General features: G+C 34.5%; 1 protein-coding gene across 3 annotated transcripts in view; it reads left to right on the forward strand.

The window, feature by feature from the left end:
• LOC145680333 (annexin B10-like) overlaps positions 1–15,318 on the forward strand; it is a 61,448-nt gene that overhangs the window by 36,416 nt on the left and 9,714 nt on the right. For all 3 annotated transcript variants that reach the window (XM_081750716.1, XM_081750717.1, XM_081750718.1), the window contains 3 exons: positions 6,720–6,799; positions 10,445–10,517; positions 14,764–14,937. In XM_081750716.1, coding sequence (XP_081606842.1) covers positions 6,720–6,799; positions 10,445–10,517; positions 14,764–14,937 — 327 coding nt within the window. The remainder of the gene's footprint in view (positions 1–6,719; positions 6,800–10,444; positions 10,518–14,763; positions 14,938–15,318) is intronic.

A 15,318-nucleotide genomic window follows, 5' to 3' on the forward strand; every position in this document is an offset into this window, starting at 1 on the left:
AGTGTTGAAGTAGTTAAAAGTATTGTTGGGTAGTACTTAAGTTAGAAACGCTGTGTTATCATTCTTATTGTGTATTTTGTAAATTAAAAACACTGCTGAGTCCCAAAATGCAATGTGGAAGTCACCCCCCTTCCGTATGCGTCCCGTTTTTGAAAGTTAAAGTTCTGGTCACCTTGATGCGGGGACGTGGAGTTAATGTAACTGCTGTTATCGATGGTAACACTAAAAATGTTAAAATCACAGAAGTGTGTAGTATTTAAATTACTCATAAGTCATAACGATATATTAAAAGAATAGTAATAATAACAGCATTTTCGCCTCTGCTTGTTGAATTTAAGTCAATGAAGAACGTTGTTACCGCCAAGGAGAAACGTAACAAAAAACTCGATAGAGGACATCGACTTCTCGTCGCTTCTGTCATTCCATGTTGTAAACTTTCTATGTTAATCGTGAAATGTATTACGGTTGAAGCTAAGCGAGAGATTTGGATAAAGAAACAATGAAAGACAAATAATAAAACGTATACGGGGAACAAAATATCCTCCCACCCAATGGCGTATTTAGGATTTTGTTTCGGGGGCGGCTTAAGCACAACATGTGAGTAAACACTTACTTTTTTTTTTATCTTTTGTGTGCCGACAAATTTTAATGAAGTTGTGCATAAAACAAATTTATTTCGGGGGAACTTGAGCCCGATAGTCCCCTAAATACGCCGCTGCACCCACCCACTCCGAGAAAAAAAACTTGCCTTTTGTATATTCATACCTATTTTTATTAAGGCAAAGGGATCGCGGTAGCTCAGTGGTAAAGCGCTTACCTCAGGTACCTGGGGTCGCTGGTCCTATTCCCGACCAAGTAAGTTTCTGGATCCGTGGATTTTCTCGGCATACTCCCGTTTCCTCCCACACTCTTATTCCACCACTTTTTCCATCAGGGCGATTCTCAGCGTTACGCACGGGACATTCGTACACAAAAACTGCTTTTTTTAAACAAAAATGTATTTTCAAATAAAATAAAAAGTATGTCAAAATTAGGGGAAAAATTATTAGTGCATAGTTAAATAAAATGAAACACGAAACAATTGCAATTTTGAGTTATAAGCCAAAATTAAGCGTTACGCACGGGACTCAGACAAAAAGCTCATTTGACAACCTCAATTTCATTGGACATTCTCTGCGATTTATGGCAGAATTTTCATTTTATATGCCATTACTTATGTTCTACATTCATTCTCCTTACTGTGCATTATATTTTTTAAATTGGAAAATAGAATTTAATTAGCCTTACACTATGTTTTCTTTTTCGACTCACCGTTACGCACGGGACAGAAAAGTAACCATGCAATTGTTTGGCTGTTCTAAGACTGTTAGCATGCAATATCCTTACTAAAAAGATTGATATTTTAAGATTAACATTTGGACATTAACAAGCACAAAAAATTTGCATCCATAATTTAATTTAAATTAATTAAATTACATTCGAAAGTATCAAAGTCGAACTTGGCTAGCCAACTCGCTTAGTGTTATTACCATGTCTTTAGAGTATTTGTCTGAGCGCTGATTGATGGCGTTCAAACCTCTAATGTTGTACAACTGTTGAACTGCTCGATCCTCTGTGCTACCTAACAAACATTCATTCGTTTGAACGCTTCCATTGTCAACTGAAATACGGGAAAGTGAATTGAAGTGAAATAGTTGGGTTTTGGTTATTTGGTATGATTCTTTGTTATTTCACAGTGAAGATTTGCGTGAGGGTTTTTTTTTTTTTTTTTTTTTTTTTTTTTTTTTTTTTTTATAGTAAGTAATATGGATTCACAAGCAAGTAACTCTGTTCCAAGTAATATTGTCAGTGGTGAACTGAATCGATCAACAAAAGCAATGAGCGACGCTCGCTGAAAGGGCTAGAAAATTAAGACAAACATAAGAAGAAGGTGAGACTGAAAAATAAAGTGAGAATGCAGCATTATAGACAAGTTATAAGATTAACTCTTTTCCTTTCACATTCCTTTTGCGAAACTCATTCCGCATTGTTTCGTTGTTAGCCCTTTAGAACAGGAAATCACTCTAAAATGTGAAGAACAACAAGGTAATTCAAGTCAGATTGTTTCAAGGAAAACGAAAAGAGATCCAGTGTACAGAATGATATATTCATCAAATGATGACAGCGACATTAATTCAGAATACAACTTTGAAGACGATGTTCATAATGATATTCCAACCCACCAAGTGTCGAGCTCAGAATGGGCAATATTAGACCAGGTGTATTTCTCCTAGTGAAATTTGATTGTGGTTCTTCCAGATATAGGATTAAATATCGGTATGTATGTGTGTCTGAAAGTGATGTAGAAGATGGGGACATTAAAGTAACAAATCTGAAATGCAAGGATAACAGTTGTACAAATTTTTGTTTCGATGAAAAGAACAGATCTTATGTCTCATTTGATCAAGTTTTAAATATACTTCAAGCATCTAATTTGCTGATAAAGAATGAAAGAATATACTATAAGGTCCCAGAACCAGTAGCCGTTTATTGTAAAGAGCTAAAGAGTTTTGAAGCGAATCCATTTGCCCTCTACAAGACTGTGAAACCAACTTTGATACCCACGTTTCTAATGAAAAGAAAAAAGTGTGATTTATCATGATAATTTCTTTTTAGGCCTCGTGGTAAATGTCTCTATGTAACTTAACGTAGACTTTTTAGGTAGTTATGTTTGGTTTAGTTTCTTACAGCAAATTCATGTTTCTTTGAGTTAATATAGAAGTTTATTCTTCATTGCTTAACCATAATAACAATAAACACGTATTGAAATCTTAATAACTTAATTTTATTCACTTCCTTGGATAAATCTGTAAATGTCCCGTGCGTCACGTTACGCACGGGACAACATTTCTATACCTTATGAAATACATAAGAAGGATGATAAACAAATTTAATAAGTACCACTAACAGGCTAATAATAATTCTACTTTGGAGCAAAAGTTTCAATACTTTATCTTCTACAATTACAAAGAAAACACGAAAAATACATGTTTTCCGTTACGCACGGGACAGCAAAACATGACATGAGAAAACTACGTTTTTTGCCTACCAGAATAATATATTAATTAAAACAAAATAGGCAAATTTTTGCCAAAGGTCCACTTCATATTTTTTTCTATTGTTCATATAACTATAGATTTAGAATTGAGTTTGAAAATTATTTGAAAATTGGGATATGTGAACAGCATTGAGCATGATGTAGAACGGATAAAGTTTATGTGGTCAAAATCTTGTAAATATATTTCATAAAAAGATTTTAAATATCTTAGTACATAATTACACTATTTCTTAATAGGAAAACATAAATATCATAGTTTCAAATTAATTTTGAAAATTTACTGACAATGGACCACTTGCCAGAGAATCGCCCATCATCATTCACTTGCCTTAATCATCCGTCTCCCTTAGCCTAACAGACATAATCGTGAGACGTTAAACCGAAAGATTTCATTTCTTTTCAATTTATTTAAGGCAAGCCCGATTGCTCTCGAATACATGTAGCTGGTACACAGGGCCGTGCCGTTGGGGGGGGGGGCAAACGGGGTGAAGGCCCCGGAGTAAGGGAGCGAAAAATTCAGGAGAAAAAAGGAAAAAAGGAAGGAAAAATTACGTGGAATATATGTATAGGGGCGCCGTCGTATACTCTTGCGTCGCCCCGGGCGCTGATTTTTCACGGCACGGCACTCCTGGTACAGCAGAAATGTGTTGTTAATTTGTTGATCTTTAACATCTCTTATTAGCACCAAGTTCATATGAAACGTGGACCTACAGTGTAAGGTGAAATCCGAAGCAGTTAATGTTATGAAATTTCAGTGCTGTTCCAGGATCCTGTAGTCACTAGATCAGCAGGGAGACCTGATATAATGAAATGAAAATGATTTTTTTCAGTTTAACGTCCCGCGCTTATGCCCTGATATGAGACGAGTTACATCATACTTCGTATTGATCCTTCTGAAGTTCGTTGAGATTCCAGCAGCCTTTCTATCCCCCTGTATGATAAATTCTGGTTCCACCATTGATTTTTGGTTCTCCTATATTATGAAAGAGAGAGAGAGAGAGAGAGAGAGAGAGAGAATGTTCAAATGCTAAGAGCTGGAATACAAAGGCTGTGTGGTTAGCTGAAACAAGAAAGTCCCTGTCATATTTCCTGCATGACGTGATGCTCCTCGCTTAGTGGAACGAGAAGGCCACCGAAGTCGAGAAAAGATCGTGAGACTACGTAATTTCTCTTCCTTTTCTTCTCGTAGCAGCGTCCGTGGCCTCCAGTCTGGAATAGAAACAATCTCTCTCTCCTAATTCAAGGTTACAAGAATAATGAAACGTGAAATATTATAAAAATGGCGGAAATGTTTCTTCTTTCTAGCAGGCTCTGGGAAAAGCATAAAGTTGTACTTTTTCATGGCTTCGACAAAATCGATATATAGGGTGTTTCAAAACAACACCGACAACGTTTGTGATGTGATTCCTGACACCGAGATAAGAGAAAAATTATAGACCATCCTGAGTGCACAAATGCGTCCTTTGGGAGTTATAGGCTGCCGGAAACATGAAAAAATGAACTTTAGAGGTCCATAGCTCTAACACTATGGGACCTACCGTAATCGAATCAAGACTTGTTAGCTAATATGTACGCTATCCAAAAATTTCATGTTTCAGAATCCCAAGGTACTCACGCAACAATTTTTAAAGAGGTAGTTGGTGGGTACTTCAAATTACATGCCCGTAGCCAAACTCCCTTTTTAAAAATTCTGGATTTTTGCATAGGGCACATATTAGTTCCTAAGTGATTTCTTGATCCGACTACAGTTGGTTCCATAGTTTTGGAGCTATGGACCTTTAAAGTTCATTTTTTCATGTTTCCGGCAGGCTATAATTCCGAAAGGAAGCATTTGTGCACCCAGGTTGATCTATATTTCTTGTCTTATCTTGGTGTCAGGAATCACCTCCCAAACGTTATCGGTGTTGTTTTGAAGCATCATGTATATACAGTATATCGGGTTCTAAAAATGGCGCCCATGGACTACAGAGCATTATTTTACTAGAAATCAAAATAAAGCGATATATATATATATATATATATATATATATATATATATATATATATATATATATATATAAAGAAAGGGCAGATAAAGAAAGCGTCGCAGACAAAGGAAGGACAGCGGTGGCCCAGTGGTAGTGTTCACCTCTGGTGCATGGGTCTTAGGTTCAATCCCAGCTTGCGCTAAGTGAACTTGGTGGTGGACAAACACTGTGTGCGTGGGTTTTCTCGGGGTTCTTCCGTTTCTTCCGACTTTCTTCATTCCACCATTGTAGTCATTTCTCATCATCACCTCCTCCTTTAGCCTAGCCGGCATAATGGTGGGACGTAAGACTTGAAGATTTCATTTCATTTCAATTTTTTTCGCAGATAAAGAACCACAGAGATCTACCAGTCCACCATATAGTTACATCGATTCTTTCCAGATGGAAGTTAAAGTCAATTTATGTTGACATTAGCATCATTTATTAGCATAACACTCGATGTTAGTGGTTGTTGAATTCGTAGAGCAATGCTAATGAATCTAAGTTAGTCTGCTAACGTTTCCACATAATGAAATTTTGATTCTCTATAGCGGCTGAAGGAGGATGACAATAACAAGACAACAGTGCATTGTATAGTTAATGAGATACAGGCAAATAGGGATGTACACGAGACGAGTCGAGACAGGATTTTCCTGACAAAATTCAAGTCCAGACACGGCTCTTCAAATAGAGAAATATACATTTTTCGAGTCGAGACATCACTTTTACAGCACATTTTCGAGACGAGACAGCCACAAATCTTGTCTCGTGCGCATCCCTACAGGCGAAAGTTATGATTAGCACGTAAATTTTATCCAAAAAGAAACTAATTGTTTTTTTCTGGGCATATGCTGTTAGAAAGTAGTTATTTCACTTGAAAATTTACCAAATTATTTGCAGAAAACAAAATAATATGTCATAAGCCTCCTTAGTGCCTCTGCTATAAGTTCCTTTGCACGAAACTCGAAGGACTTTGAGTTAGGCAACGTTATGAAATTTAGGGGAATGTGTGTTCAGCACACCAGTCGAGTCCATTTGCCCTTGTTGCTGGTTTGCTATAAATGGAGGTCCATCCACCTCTAACGAGAATGAAAGACTAAAAAGAACACGCTCTGGAATCGACATTAATATCTATCATTTCCTACTATTTTTACCTGTCTATCCGCTTCAAACCCTTTAGGGATGCTAGGGGTGTCTTCAGATTGTAGTCATGTTGTGTGTACCAAGTTTAGGAAATTACTCCAGGCGTTCCACAGTTATGCTGGAACATACACACATACATGATATGGATAGTTTTTATACGATTCATTAACCACCTCCTTAGCCTATGTTCAGCATCGTCCTTTCAGACCTGGCATTTTTTAGTCTCCATCTATATACTAAGTTTCAGCCCGATCGGTTGAGCACCCTTTGCTGCAACTTAATGTAAATTGTTATATGCATCATTCCTTGCAGTAGAATCAATGAATCAATTTGTTATAGTCATTTATAACACATTTCTAGAACGGCATTCTAACGGTTCATTAAGCAGCGTTTAAAGAGAAGTCAATTTTGATAATAATTTAACAAAACTAATAGTATATATATTTAACCTTTTCTCTCTTTCTTTTATATAGGATACGACAGTTCCTTGGAGGATGACCTGAAGGGAGATACATCTGGTCACTTCAGACGTCTCGTCACTATGATCGTCAGTGTAAGTTCTTATTCATTAAGATTGGAAGGGGGAGGGTCATCACACAAAATGCGTCATTCAGTGGTAGCTCCTGAGAAAAGTCATATATGTAAAAATTGGAAAGTTTATCACTAAAAAAAGGAAAGAAAACTTACCTAGTATATACTAGAAGTAGGAAATTAGATAAGTTTTTCCCTTAGCTTGTAGCGATAAAGTTGTAAATTTTACTGATGCGACTTGCCTCGCTAGTCACCAGTAGCGATAAAATTGTAAATTTTACCGATGTGACTTGCACGCTAGTCGCCAGTAGCGATAAAATTGTAAATTTTACCGATGTGATTTGCCTCGTAATCACAGTAGCGATAAAATTGTAAATTTCACCAATGTGACTTGTCTCGCTAGTCACCAGTAGCGATAAAATTGTAATTTTACCGATGTCATTTGCCTCGCTAGTCACCAGTACGATAAAATTATAAATTTTAGCGATATGACTTACCTCGTTAGTCGCCATTGGCGTCGATAAAATTCTGAGCGGTCGAGGGAAAAAAAAAAACTAGCTAAACATTATAAGCAAAGCTTTATGTCAAAAATCCATAATTTATATAAATGTTGAAAATTAGACGAGTGGATAAGGTATCAAATAGAGTGTTAGGTGTGGTAGAAAATAGAAAAGAAAATACACTGAAGACTCTTTTAAAACTAAGACATGAGATTATTGGGCACATTATGAGATATGGAGTCACAATATTAACTATGGTCATGAAGAGTCATGGAGTCATGGTATTAACTTTGACAGAATGAAAAATACCTAAAGGAGGACCACGATTGAAGGATAGTGACCAAGTAACGCAAGATGAAGGGAAGAAAAAGCACATTGAAATGAAAAGTCTGGCCCAGGATAGGGAATAGTGGAAAGCTGTGTCAAACCAATAATACAAGATGTAGAGAAGAAAAGGTACGTTGAAATGAAAAGTCTGGAACAGGATAGAGAAGGGTGGAAAGCTGTTCCAATCCAATAATACAAGATGTAAGGAAGAAAAAGTATAAGAAATGAAAAGTCTGGTTGAGGATAGAGAAGGCTGGAACGCTGTATCAATTCAATAATACAAGATGCAGGGAAGAAAAGTTGCATTGAAATGAAAAGACTGGAACAGAATAGAGAAAGGTGGAACGCTGTGTCAGTCCAATAATACAAGATGTAAGGAAGAAAAGATGCATTGAAATGAAAAGACTGGAACAGAATAGAGAAAATGGAACGCTGCGTCAATCCAATAATACAAGATGTAGGGAAGAAAACGTACATGGAAATGAAGTCTGGAACAGGATAGGGAAGAGTTGAAAGCTGCGTCAAACCAATGCAAAGATTGCCGATCCGCAAAAAAGAATGTTCTATAAAACAAAAAAGGGGATAGCGGCAAGGAGAGGGGGAGATTTGTAGATGACAATAAGTAAGTTTAAACGTAGGTTTTTACTTCTTCGAGGAAAATTCCATGGACTCTAAGGAAATGAGCATTTAAGTGGTCATCAGATCTTTTAACATTCGATGTATACTTAAAACCTTTGTTCAAAAATCACATCTTAATTATTTGATTTTGTTGCTTATATGGTATGAGATTACCATAAATGAAATAGATACTATCTGAGATACATATATACTGAGCATACTAGAGAAAATTCTTACTCTACCCTCAACTGGGGTCATGCCAAGGACTACCCACCCACTCAAATACAATCAATACTAATCATTTGGAACTACCTCAACTAACTGAATAATCATTGAACCAGATTTTTTAAATCATTAGTAATAGGCTCAAGCGCACTTTTCTGACACTCAAGCTCACATTCCAAAGTGTATCCAAGGAGTCCAATAGGGGCTTTAACCCATTGAGTTTACACTGAATGAAATAGTAGATTGGACACTTTGATGGTATTGTACGTACAATAAACAAGATCATACGTAGACATGTATAGGTTCCCCCTTGACACATAGGAAACTTGTGTATGTACGTGTGTAGTTAGTGTCCAACTGAGTGGCTAATGCGCGTTTCTTTGTTTCTTTGCGTGTGGTTTCAGATTCGATTCCCGATGGAAGGAGAAAGATTTTTCGGTTAGAAGACAATTAAAGAGGTCTACTTGAATTAAGATAAAAACACTCTTGTTTACAAAGTCAAAAATAATGAATATGTTTTCGTCTTCATATGTTTCCTTGGACCGTTTTTGATCATATTCAGTGTGTGCTTCTGTGGGACTCTTTACTTCTTCATCAATGAAAATTTGCCGCCACGGCTGACTGTTTTGTGCGAAAGCTAAAAAACATATGTGCATCGTTCTTGGAAATCGTCCCAGCATCATTACGTCATTGCTATATTTTTTCTTCATAGAACTTCAGTCACGTGTCTTTTCCAAAACATATAAATAAGTTTTCCTCAATTTCTAAAAAGTGATAAACGTGCTCTAACGCAATATCTTAATATAGCTTATTGTTATTATTATTATTAGTTATGCTTTTGTTCGTTCAAGCTCATTGTTTCTTACAGTAGGATTCTAACGACCCGTAACTGTTGCTACAGATTATTCTTTCTTATTTTCTTTTATAAATAGAATACCGGAAACATTAAAACAGAAAAAAAAAACACTGAATTTTATTTATTATAAAATTATTCTCATATAAAGGTATAATAAACGTACGAAATGGAGATTTGTAGTACAGATGTAAAGGATCTAGCTATACCGTGCTTAAATGAACATTATGGTATGTTCACAACAAATTTGCTTTATCATTTGATATATTTTTTATAATTGTTTTCTTAACTTTTTATAATAAATTAAATAGGTAAAAGATCAGAGAGTTTCCTCATTGAAACAGGACTAAGAGAATGTGAATCGTACACACAAAAGCGGCATATTCACCCTGTTTCATGAAACTTTTTAGCTCTTTGTCAGTGAATTCTTTCAATGTTGACCTTTTTATTAGTTTTCCAAATATCTAGCTAAAATTTCTCTCTCACACTCGAGAAACGTAAATTTATCTCATCTCAAAAAAATTCATTGGAATCTCTGTCAAGAAAAATTTTCCAAATTCATGATCTAGCTTAATTTCTTGTTTTGTCAATTCAGCTTATTGTGTACTCCTTTCAGTAATTTACAGATTTATCTATAAAAATGGAGACAATTCTAAATAACTTTCTAGCGGCAGAAAAATGACAAATTTGTACTATTTAATAAAAATTTTGGACTTCTGAGTGTTCTCAAAATCACCCTAAATTAGTTTTTCTAAATTCTATATCTAGTGCTAAAGTTTTTTCTCACGTCCAAAACAGTAAGTGAAGGCTACAGTATTTCATGAAATAAGTTAGGCTCGTTTTCAAGGTAGAATTTACAAGCAACGAATCAAATATACACACAAAAAACTCCTTGGTTTAGACAGAGTAGAGGGTATTATTATTATTATTATTATTATTATTATTATTATTATTATTATTATTATTATTATTATTATTATTATTATTATTATTATAGGTTATTTTTGTTAAGTTTGTCTTACTTCAATAGTTTATCAATCAATATGCATGACTATAGAAAAATTACTAATTTCTAATAATAATAATAATAATAATAATAATAATAATAATAATAATAATGATAATACATTATTGTTAATTACAGGAGGCCAGACAAGAAAGAGGACCTGTAAATGAAGCCAAAGCCAGAAGCGATGCTGAAATCTTGTACAATGCAGGTAAGAATAAATTTTTTTAATAGGTTTGCAGATGCATGGTCAGGATATATTACTTTACATAAAAATAATGTATACTCAATCAGAAGTAATTAACTAACTATATCTAAGTTACCGTACTGTGTCAAAGGTAACAAAAAATAATGCAAAATAGAATTTCTTTTACAAATAAATATGTAATTTGGAATTAATCTAACCTATTCTAACAGAACCAAACTTACTAACTAACCCTAACCTAACCTAACTTAACGTTCTTTCCTAAAAGATAACACAAAATTCTACTTTCTGAATGGAGATACCGGGCATGTAGGATTTAAAAATGCATTTTTTAAAATTATAAAGTAGAAATAAATTTTGTTTGAACCATTATTTACTTTACCACTTTTGGTTGTAGGTAATTTTATCGAGAAAGCAATTGTTATTTTGTTTTTTGTAAAAGAATGCCATTTACATATTATAGAATGAAAGAAGATATTATTAATCGTACACTGTTTATACATTTATAAAACACAGTACAAACATAAATAAGTATTTAATCTCAAAATGCATAAAGGACACTAGAAGTTATGAAAGAAAAATTAAACTAAATTAGTCATAATATTTCGATTTATCAGACAAGTGATTTTCGCCTCACATTATGAAACTACGGTTATTTTCAAATTGTGGGGATCCAAAAGTGTTAGATCGATAAGGAGGCAGATTAGATATATTATTGGGGTATATATAATCATAGGTATTCTGCGATTGTTGGCAGGTCACTGTAACTGAGAAGCTTCCATGCTCCACGATCCTCCGCTAAATTCTTCGTCTTCACATACGATTTCTCTGTTTTGATATCGTCCATTAATTGTAGTCTCCTTCGCCCTCTCCCTCTCTTTCCTGCCACCATACCCCCTAGCACATCCCTCATGATACAGTTCATTTTTAGCCAATGTCCAAACTAGTTTCTCTTCCTCTTCTTACTAATATCTAAAATTGTTCTTTTCTTCCTACCGTTTCTAACAGCTTCTCATTCGTTTTCCACTTGACCCAGCTAATTCTCTTCATTCTTGTCCACGCCCACATTTCGAAAATTTCCAATCGTTTCTCATCATTATTGCGTAATGTCCATGTTTCTGACCCATACAGAACAATACTCCCCACGAGCATTTTATGATTCTTTTATTCAACTCTTTATTCAAGGTCCCAGAAAATAGTCTTTTCTTTGCTCTAAAGCCTTCTTCCGTCATTCCTATCCTTGCTTTTATTTCACGTTCACACTCCATTTCATCACTTATAATAAAAGCTAGGTATCGAAAACTAGTCACGTGTTCTATTTTCTCCCCTTCTACTTCTATATTTGACACCGTAGGAGAGTATATGTAATTCACTCATTATCTGTTAGTTTTTCTTTGATATCGGCTGACAGAGCGACGGACAGAATCGTTGTGTGACACTTCCCATAATTATACAAAAACTATTATACCTTTATAAATCTTTTAGTAAGTAACTTTTACGTAGGGTATTAGCTTTAAGTATAGATATTTGATTACTTTAAAAAAAAATGTTAAATGTAGATTAGCCGGTAATAATATATATCAGAATATTCAATTCTACATCTGTACCATAATCCGTCAGTAGGCCTAAATGTTTTACTGCAAGACAATCATCAATTAACAAACTTAATATCTTCATAAGTATTATTTCCTCTTGTATTATTATTTACATTAATGTATGTTATATTTATTCTCATTTAATCCCTCATAATGTCATATAATTATCCTTTCTAAATACATCCATATCTTTCTTATAACTTCCAATTCTGCGTTCAATTATACCTAGGTATATTTAATTTGTTATTGTTTATTTATTAATGATATTCTAACATTTTCCACCAATCGCCATTTCCTTTCAAACACGTTCAAAATCTGTTATATACAAATATATATAAACATGATTCTCTACATACACATATATACATATTTCAACATCCTAGTAGCTACGGTTCCTTAGGCCTCATTTGCGTAATAATTGCAACCACATTGAAGGACCCATCTTTGAAGGGGAAACTTGCTTATTCTTCTCTCTACGTCAGCTATCACATACAGTATATTCCTACAGATCTCAAATTTCCATCTGTCATACAATCCAGAATTCACTGCAACATACTTATTTGCAAAATGGTTGAAATGTATCTTAAAAATTTTTTGTTCATGTTCCTCAGACAGAAATGGGAAGCTACTTACAATATTGTCCCTGCCTATCCCCATGAGCACTCACACATATTGGTTTTAACTATCTATAACAACCAACGTAAATAAATTTACTTCGTTTCTCACATATCTACTTCTATCTTCCTTTTCTCCTTTTACTGTTATTTTTCCTACATGCAGTGCTTTTGAGTTTACATATTCTTTCGATTTTATCATTACTTTTTTCTTATTACTCCAGAGTTGTTTTTATTATTTATGTTTTATATCTTAATAGTATAGAATTTATAATGTTTCATCATTATTTATTATTCCTTCTCTTTTCTTACTTGGCGGACCCATGGTGGTAGATCGATCCCCGATCAAGTAAGACTGTGGCAGACAACATCGTGTCCGTGGGTTCTTTCGGGGTACTTCCGTTTCCTCCCACTTTCTTATTCCACTAATTCTCCCATTATCATTCACTTGCTTTAATCATAGTCTCCCTTAGTCTAAAAGAGCATAATCGTGGGACGTTAAACTGAAATATTTCATTTAATTTCTTTCCTGTATTCTTATCCTACGCGTTTCATTAGTTTTATATTCTTTACAAATATCTCTCTACTTTCTATTTACCAACATTGTTACGTAACTATATGCCAATATTGTGCCTAACAGTACACTTCATGGTTGATTTTTCTGTTTCTATTTATTTGTACTGCTTCGTCATTCTATCTGATGAAATATTTAGCGAGAGAACTTATATTTCTGTATCTATCTATCTGATGAAATATTTAGCGAGAGAGCTTATATTGCTGTACCTTCTTTTTTAGTATTTTTACTATTTTGTAGTAAGTAATGTGCTATCCATGTGCATGGACTTGATTCCCTTTATATATATATATAATATGTGTGTGTGTGTGTGTGTGCATGTATGTATCCGATGTGGTTAATTCATGAAGACTTAATTAAATTGAATTGAATATTTAAATTTTGATAACTCATATTAACCACAAAAGTACTTGAAATTCTATCATTAAAACCTATATCCCTCCCAATAAAAACAAATCATTAAGGAGCGTGCATCCTAAAATATCTGTATAATAGTGTACTGAAACAAAATATCTTTATATTATTTTATCAATAGTTACATCAAAGGTAAATTGTAAAATGTATTTGTAATCTTGTTAATGATAGAGTAATGGTAAAAACCAATACTTATTATTTAGCTGATAACATTATTATGAATTTTGACGGTGTTTTAAATATTAATCTTAGCATGGTTTTAAATTATTATTATTTAGTAAGTTAGCTATTATTTATTATATGTGATTAAACAGGAAAATGGTTACTTATTGCATTTGAAAACCTAGCTATCAAAATTTTGAGACAAACACAAATATATGTATAGGTCAATATATTAACGGGCAACAATTGTGGTTCCATTATCAGGATAAGAAAAATCAAAAATGAAATAAAATCTTTGAGTTTTACGTCCCACGGTTATGCCTGTCATGCTAAAGGATACGGTGATCATGAGAAATGAATGAAAATGGTGGAATGAAGAAAATGGGAGAACCCCGAGAAAACCCACGAGCACGGCGTTTGTCCACCAGAAAGTTCACATGGCGCGAGCTGGGATCGAACCAGAGACCCCAAGCACCGGAGGTGAATGCTCTACCACTGAGGCACCGTGTCCTCCAAGAAGAAAAATCACTTTGCATATTGTGGTGCTTGTGTTTCTTGTTTGGTTGTCGTGAAGGTGAAAATTGATTGTTGTTCTGAATGTACAGACGTGTGAGTTTTACTCTTTATGGCTTTGCCCTATGTTAAAAAAGGAATGCTGAAAGGGTAATGCACAGAACACCTATGTCATGCAGAGCAACAATATCCTTCTGGACGGTGCGAACGAGATTTTTCAGTTGTGTTAATTTTGAAAAGTTTGATAGGATAAACCTTTGATTTAGACTTTTAACTATCACCTGTTCTATGTATTCCTACAGAACGAAAATTTATTAGAATAAGTTGGAATATTGATTAGAATTAAGATTATGGTTAAAATAATATTTTTTCTCTTATAGGCGAAGGCATGTCTGGAACAGATGAAGCAGCATTCAACGCCATCTTAGCTCATCAGAATCCTCATCAGCTGAGACTGCTCTTTAAGGAATATGCTGAATTGGCAGGAAAAACCATTGAGGAAGCAATTGAAAGTGAAATGTCTGGATCCTTGCAGAAGGGACTCCTTGCTCTTGGTAAGACTTTGCCTCTTGATGTCCTAATAAAGTACCACAAAGAATACTATTTTCTATTATTTTTTTACAGGTACAGTCCGCAGCAAAAAACCTGCAACCTGAGCATGTAAGTTTATAGCGAAACTACACCTAACAGTGCAGGAAATCAACATAACGTCTAAGTGGCTCGAATCAGGCCAGGAGAAATCTTGGCGTCCTCCCCTGTACAATTATTTTGGAGCAAAAGACTTCATCGTTTCACAATAAACTTACATGCTCATGTTGCAGGTTTTTTGCTGCGGACTGTACATTTCGTTTATAATATTTCTGTAAATAACTAACTAAACACTAACTATATTGGCCATGGAACTCGGAGGTTCAATGTCGTTCACTAAAACTCTC

Source organism: Thermobia domestica, chromosome 3, assembly GCF_964235325.1.
Source record: "Thermobia domestica chromosome 3, izTheDome1.hap1.1, whole genome shotgun sequence".
Lineage (NCBI taxonomy): Eukaryota > Metazoa > Arthropoda > Insecta > Zygentoma > Lepismatidae > Thermobia > Thermobia domestica.